Source organism: Tenrec ecaudatus, chromosome 13 (assembly GCF_050624435.1).
Source record: "Tenrec ecaudatus isolate mTenEca1 chromosome 13, mTenEca1.hap1, whole genome shotgun sequence".
In the NCBI taxonomy this organism is placed as follows: Eukaryota; Metazoa; Chordata; class Mammalia; order Afrosoricida; family Tenrecidae; genus Tenrec; species Tenrec ecaudatus.
In genome coordinates, this window is record NC_134542.1 from 23,668,720 (window position 1) to 23,674,719 (window position 6,000).

The 6,000-nt window shown below is 46.9% G+C and overlaps 1 protein-coding gene across 14 annotated transcripts in view; it reads left to right on the top strand.

Annotated features, from left to right (window-relative positions):
• FN1 (fibronectin 1) overlaps positions 1 to 5,495 on the top strand; it is a 73,013-nt gene extending 67,518 nt beyond the window's left edge. For all 14 annotated transcript variants that reach the window (XM_075530061.1, XM_075530062.1, XM_075530063.1 and 11 more), the window contains 4 exons: positions 1,341 to 1,466; positions 2,143 to 2,249; positions 4,128 to 4,235; positions 4,755 to 5,495. In XM_075530061.1, coding sequence (XP_075386176.1) covers positions 1,341 to 1,466; positions 2,143 to 2,249; positions 4,128 to 4,235; positions 4,755 to 4,826 — 413 coding nt within the window. In that variant the 3' untranslated portion in view covers positions 4,827 to 5,495. The remainder of the gene's footprint in view (positions 1 to 1,340; positions 1,467 to 2,142; positions 2,250 to 4,127; positions 4,236 to 4,754) is intronic.
• The last annotated feature ends 505 nt before the right edge of the window (positions 5,496 to 6,000 follow it).

The following is a 6,000-nucleotide window of genomic DNA, read 5'->3' on the forward strand; positions in this document are numbered from 1 at the left end:
CTTGTAGATCATTAAGAATCAACTTTAATCGAAAAATATCTGATTTACAAATGTTAAGGAGATTTTCATTTTCAGTTGGTTTAAAATGACCAGAGAAATTGTTTACTATTCATTTATTGAAGATTTAGTGTCAGAATATATACCTTTTTCTGATACTTCATATTTAGGAGATCTAGTTATTATTGACAATAGATTTCTCATTATTAGATGTTAACTATGATGTCTTATAAACAAGCCTCCTCTAGACATCTCTAGAAATCATATTCTGAGGAAAGAAAAGATAACAGATTTACTGGTTAAATTTTTCAAAACAAGTTACTTCAACTGAATATAATTTAACCTTGCTGAGTTTAAGCACTAAAAGGCAGACAGGCATGTTTGGCTATCTGCAAATGAAAAGGCAGCGTGGGAGAGTGTTATATGCGATTTGGGGCTGGGGAATTGTAAGAATCGGCATCAATTTGGTGGTATTTAAGTTGTGAAACGGACCGACTTTACAAGTGAATGTGAAGGATGCAGACAAGCACTTGGGTGCCATTGTCAAGCACAACCTTCTTTGTTGTACCTTCCATGTGCTCTGGTCCGATGTCATAATTGCCCCAGTGCCCTTGCTTAACACCGATGGAACAGTTGAATTGTTGGTCAAATGGAAAATGTAATAGCTTGTGTTGTACAAACCCTATATCAGGTGTGTTTTGTTTTAGGACAAACCTGGAAGACTAAAAGCCTCTTAATGGTACTTACTAGTTAAAGAGATGTATCTGTTACTTTTAAGATATTCGCTAGGACCACTCTTTCTCTGTTGGGTGAATAACCGTTGACTTATCATTGTGTGTGTTTTTTTGTTTTGCTTTATCACACAGGTTTACCCTTTCATTTCTCCCACTTACATAAAACAGGTTCCGGCAGATAGCAACCAGCTCACCTTTCCTTCTTGGTTAATGGAACCACTTTTTAACCAGAGCCTCTGCAAATCCAAAATACAATTGATTTCTCATCTATCAGCTAGTCCTGTGAGCTCTAACACAGAGCTAGTCCTAAGGAATTACTCCAATCCTATTCCGTTTTCCAAAAGTTCAACTTCAATAGTGAAAATTCAAATGAAGATCATGGACTCTTCTTTGGTTACCTGAAAGCTTGTGGTGGGATAGATCGTCTATTCGAATGTTCCAGGAAATGGCACAAATCACATGTTCAAATCTACCCGACATGGGGGTTTGTCCTAGGGCCCACTGTCTTTGATTTCCCTTGTCCCTCGTTCCCCTGAGACACATCCCCGGGCACTCAGCCTTGGGAGTGAGACCACAAATAACTCTGCCTCTCTGCTCCCCACCCCACAGAGTGGTGCCACGACAATGGTGTCAACTATAAGATTGGTGAGAAGTGGGATCGGCAAGGGGACAGTGGGCAGATGATGAGGTGCACGTGTCTTGGAAACGGAAAAGGAGAATTCAAGTGTGATCCCGGTACGTGGCGCTGGCTCTCTTTCGCTGTCTGATTGCGTCCCCTCCCTCTCGCTACGAGACTGCAACGCTCATCCGCAGAAAGGAATGGTGGCCCTAGGTCTCCGTCAGCCGTGAACAGCGGGTTTGCGAATCTGTTGACTTGGGGACTCAGAGACAAGCTTCACAAGTGGGGCATGATGGCCTGTTCTTACAGGCACTTTAGCACTTTCCAACCTGAACACTTTGCCCATTATCTGCATTTTCATGCTACCTGGAACCTTTATTGCTGGGTTCAACTCTTAAAAGATGAGCTCCATTATTCCTCCAGATCAAAGAGTTCAAGAAGAAAGAAAATGTTTTGAAACTGGTGGGAGTAGCGAATCTTTTCTTAATAATTCAGTTGAATTATAGAATGTTAAGATATCTGTAAGAGCTCCCAATAAAATGATTAATTTAAAAACAAAAAGACAGGAGCTCCAATTTCCCATTGAACCCTTTCCAGTGTGCTAGATGTTCTTGGAAGAGCCGCCCTGGGACCTATAGGCAGTTCCTCTCTTCTAAGTGACTCAAGTAAACAGGTCAGATTAGAGGTGGGGAGGATACAAGTTTAGGACAGAAACAGCAGCTCCCCTTGTAGAGTGCTGAGGTCTGCTTGGTTGTTCGAGGCCTTATGCTTTTGAATTGTACCCACATGTAGATGCAGCATCGTGTTTCGATGACGGGAAGACGTACCTCGTAGGGCAACAGTGGCAGAAGGAATACCTTGGGGCCATCTGCTCCTGCACCTGCTTCGGAGGCCAGCAGGTAAGACCAGGCACATAGCTCCTGTGGTTGAGATAAGGCAAAAAGGGCAAGTTCTTATTCCGATGGCTGAGTACTAGCCCCATGGATCGTACTGGTAACTGGGCTAGCCTGGAGTTGACGAATAAGAAATGAGCCAAAGAAATGAGAGAAATGGCTCTGGCTCTTGAGACAGCTAGACAAACCAGATTAGCACACATTGCGCGTTTCAGTTCATTCACAGGGTCCTGAGTGCTTCTGATAAACAGAGCTCCAAGCAGGCTGGGGTCCTCAAGACTGGACCCATGAAAAGAAGGGGAAGCTAGCTGGGGGTTCGGCGGCAGAGGACTGCTTGGGGAAGGGGAGGCATCAAGGGGGCAGTTAGGAGGCCAGGCAGAGTACACGTCCCTCATGAGATGGGAAGAGCTGGCACCCCTGGGCTCAGGGAGTCACACCCTCGACTGGTGTCTTGTGGCGAGATGTTCAATGGGGAGAAGCGGATTTTGTAGGGCCCTGGAAATCCTTCCCTTCCAGCAGTGCTTTGCAACCACTTCTAATCCGTGTTCTTCTTCGTGTGACTTGAGATTTCCAAATACAGTGACTCTTGTCGCTCCAAAGCAAGGGACCATAATACAATCCCTTGTTTTGAATGAAGACTTGTCCTGCCCAGCAACTGCCCAGATGCTGACACATGCAGAGCACACGCCCCGTCCCGTCCCGGGGAGCTAGACTCACTAGTGGATGCATTTGGCATTATGTTATTACAGGTACTCAGCAAGGTTAGGAGCATGATAGGAAATGACCGCTAGAAAGATTAATCAGACACCAGGAGAAGGGCCTTCAAGGACTGGGCTCAGCTCCCACCTGAGGACCTGGAAGTCCATGACCATGTCTCTGATCTTGCTCCGCCGTGTGCCTGTAGGTAGATGGGGAGGGAAGTACGACAGGGAGTTCATTCTGACAAGGGGGAGGGGTGTGAATGGGCACCTCTCATTAACACTTGGAGAAATGAAGTTCCAAGAACTCGGCAGCCTGTGGTAATGTGCTTCATCTAGAAATGTGTGATGTCAGTAGATGTGGGGGTCATTGCTTATATACACAAAGCCGTGCAGGAGTGCTGTCTACTCTAGTTTCAAGGACTCTTTTTTCTGGTATTGTCTGGGGATTGGGAGAAATGTGCACTTACATGGAGACGCATTCTTAAAATACTTTTATAGGACTGTGTAAGAAAACAATTACAGTATATGGGGGTCTTTTGTGGTAAGAGAAAAAGCCAACACATTTTAGACACCCCCCCCAAAAAAAAGACTCATAGAACCCCGAAGCTTCAGGATCTCGTGGCTTGGAGCCTCTAGGTTCCGATCGCTCCTGCAGGGGCATCTGGGGTCTCTGGCTCTCTGAAAGGCTTCCCCGCACACTGGCCTCACCCCCGAGCAGGCTCCCTACTGCTGGTGGCAGAGCTTACTGCCAGCAGCTCCGCAAAGGTTCCAACAAAACACTCCAGGAGAAATCCCAGGGCGATGTGTCCCTGGCCTAGCTTGCTCCCACCCCCCACTCCCACCTCTGACCAGATGGCAAGACCCATCGCGCCCCAGAAGTAGAGCTCATCAAGAGAGTAGTCGCGGTGCAGTAGAAAGGACATGGTCAAGAAGAAGAGGAAGAGGAAAGACAAGTAGCAGTAGACTGAGGACACTGTACGATGAGGGGGGTATGGGGGAGTTAAGCCAAAAATGGGTTCCAAGAGTTGAAAACTGCATGAAAGCATCGTTGGCGTATCCCCGGTGATCACCTGCTGCTAGCGTGCCATTGCGTAAGAACTGGTATTCTTTGCTTCGAGCACGGAACCTGGATGCTCCCCTCTCATCACAAACCCCACTTGACTCCGTGCCCCTGTTCTCCCAGGGTTGGCGCTGTGACAACTGCCGCAGACCTGGGCCTGCTGCTGGCCCTGAGGGCTCCAGAGGCCCTTCCTACCACCAGCATTCCCAGCGCTACCCTCAGATAAACACTGTAAGTGCTCTTGCCTCACAACGGTTCCGCCTCCAAGTTCAATGACACTGTAGAAGGTACCCTCCTTCTGATGAGCCAAATGCTTTCTCTCTCTCTCTCTCTTTTTAAACTGTGACCTAATATTGGTAAGCCTTTGACTTTCTACTGCTTGCCAACATCTTGTTAGGTTCTTGAGGCCAGATAGCAATTGTCTCCTCCTTGGAAGTCATTGTGGGAGACCCTGAGCACCTCAAAGAGCTCAGGGCCCCCTACTGGTCGAATGGGTAGGGGCTGGAACCCACCCAGAGGAGCCTCGGGAGACAAGCCTGGCAATCAGCTTCTGAAAGATGATAGCTTTGAAAACCCCATGGAGCAGTTTGACTGTGCACCATGGGGTCGTCATGCATCAGCATTATGAACACACACCCCCCCCCCGCCAAGCCACAGAAGTCATTGTCAAAACCCCCTCCCCGGTGTTTCTACACACCTTACACTGTCTGTCAGTAATTATTGTTTTTCCTTCTCCTTCCATTTTTGCAGAACGTCAACTGCCCGATTGAGTGCTTCATGCCTTTAGACATCCAGGCTGACAGAGATGACTCCCGAGAATAGTGTTACCAACCCGGAAGAACAGGCCGAATCTCTGCCCAGAGCCACCCGGACTGGAGCGGAGTTCCTGTTTGCTTCTTTCTTAAGCCCTTTGCTCCGCAGTGACTTCTCCAGCTTCAGCTCCACTAACAGCTTCTCCAAGCCTCACCCTGGGAGTGTTCTGAGACTTTTCTGATGAACGAGGGTGGGGAGGTTGCCCGCTCTGCTCCAAAGTATTCGGTTCCCCTCAGTATTCTGAAAGAAAGGATTCTATCTGGGAGTGTGGTTGGAGATCCACAGGGAAGCACAGGCAGCCCACCAAGATGCAAACTGTACTGAAATGATGTGACCAGAAAGTTAAGTAGGAAAGTTACCCAGACACTTCCGCTTTCACTGATCCGCCTGGCCTGCAGCACCATGGGAACGCCATGCCCTTGCTACTCTGACCTTAGAACAGCCACAGTGCTCATCTTTCCCAGATGATTCTAGTAATTGCCTAGAAATATTCTCTTACCTGTTATTTATCAATTTTTCCCAGTGTTTTTATATGGAAAAAATTGTACGGAAGACATTTAGTATGCAGTTGATAAGAAATTTGGTATAATTATGGTTGGTGATTATTTTTATACTGTACATGCCAAAGCTTTACTACTGTGGGAAGACAACTGTTTTAATAAAAGATTTACATTCTAACCCTGACGGCCGTGGGTTGTGCGTCACATAAGGAAATGTTGGGGGGATGCTCATCCTCCTGGGGGCCCTTTTCTCCTCAGATCTGCAAACACTTGAAGCTCTCTGGTGGGCAAGGCTCTCTAAGTCTGGGTGGTGGAAGTGTAAGAATTCCTGAGTCTGTTGCGTCAAGAGGAAAAAAGAAAGGAAAATGAGACCACAGCATTGTTTTTCCTGGTTTTTGTTTTTTTGGCCTTTCATCTTTTCAGTTAGTTGCTTCCGCCCCACCCCACCCCCTATAATAATCCTTTCTGCCCTGCTGCCCTCTTTTCTTTAACTACAACTGCACATGTTCAAAGAGATGACTGGCAAAGAAAAGAAAAAGAGGATCAGTATGCCAACCCTACTTGATGAGTGTCGTAGAGAAAAGTTTTTCATATAGGGAAGCCTGTTAGTCTGGTAGGAGAAAGATAGGGCTTTCTGCTCCATTTAACAGTTACAGTCTCAGAAACTCACGAGGGCAGTTCTG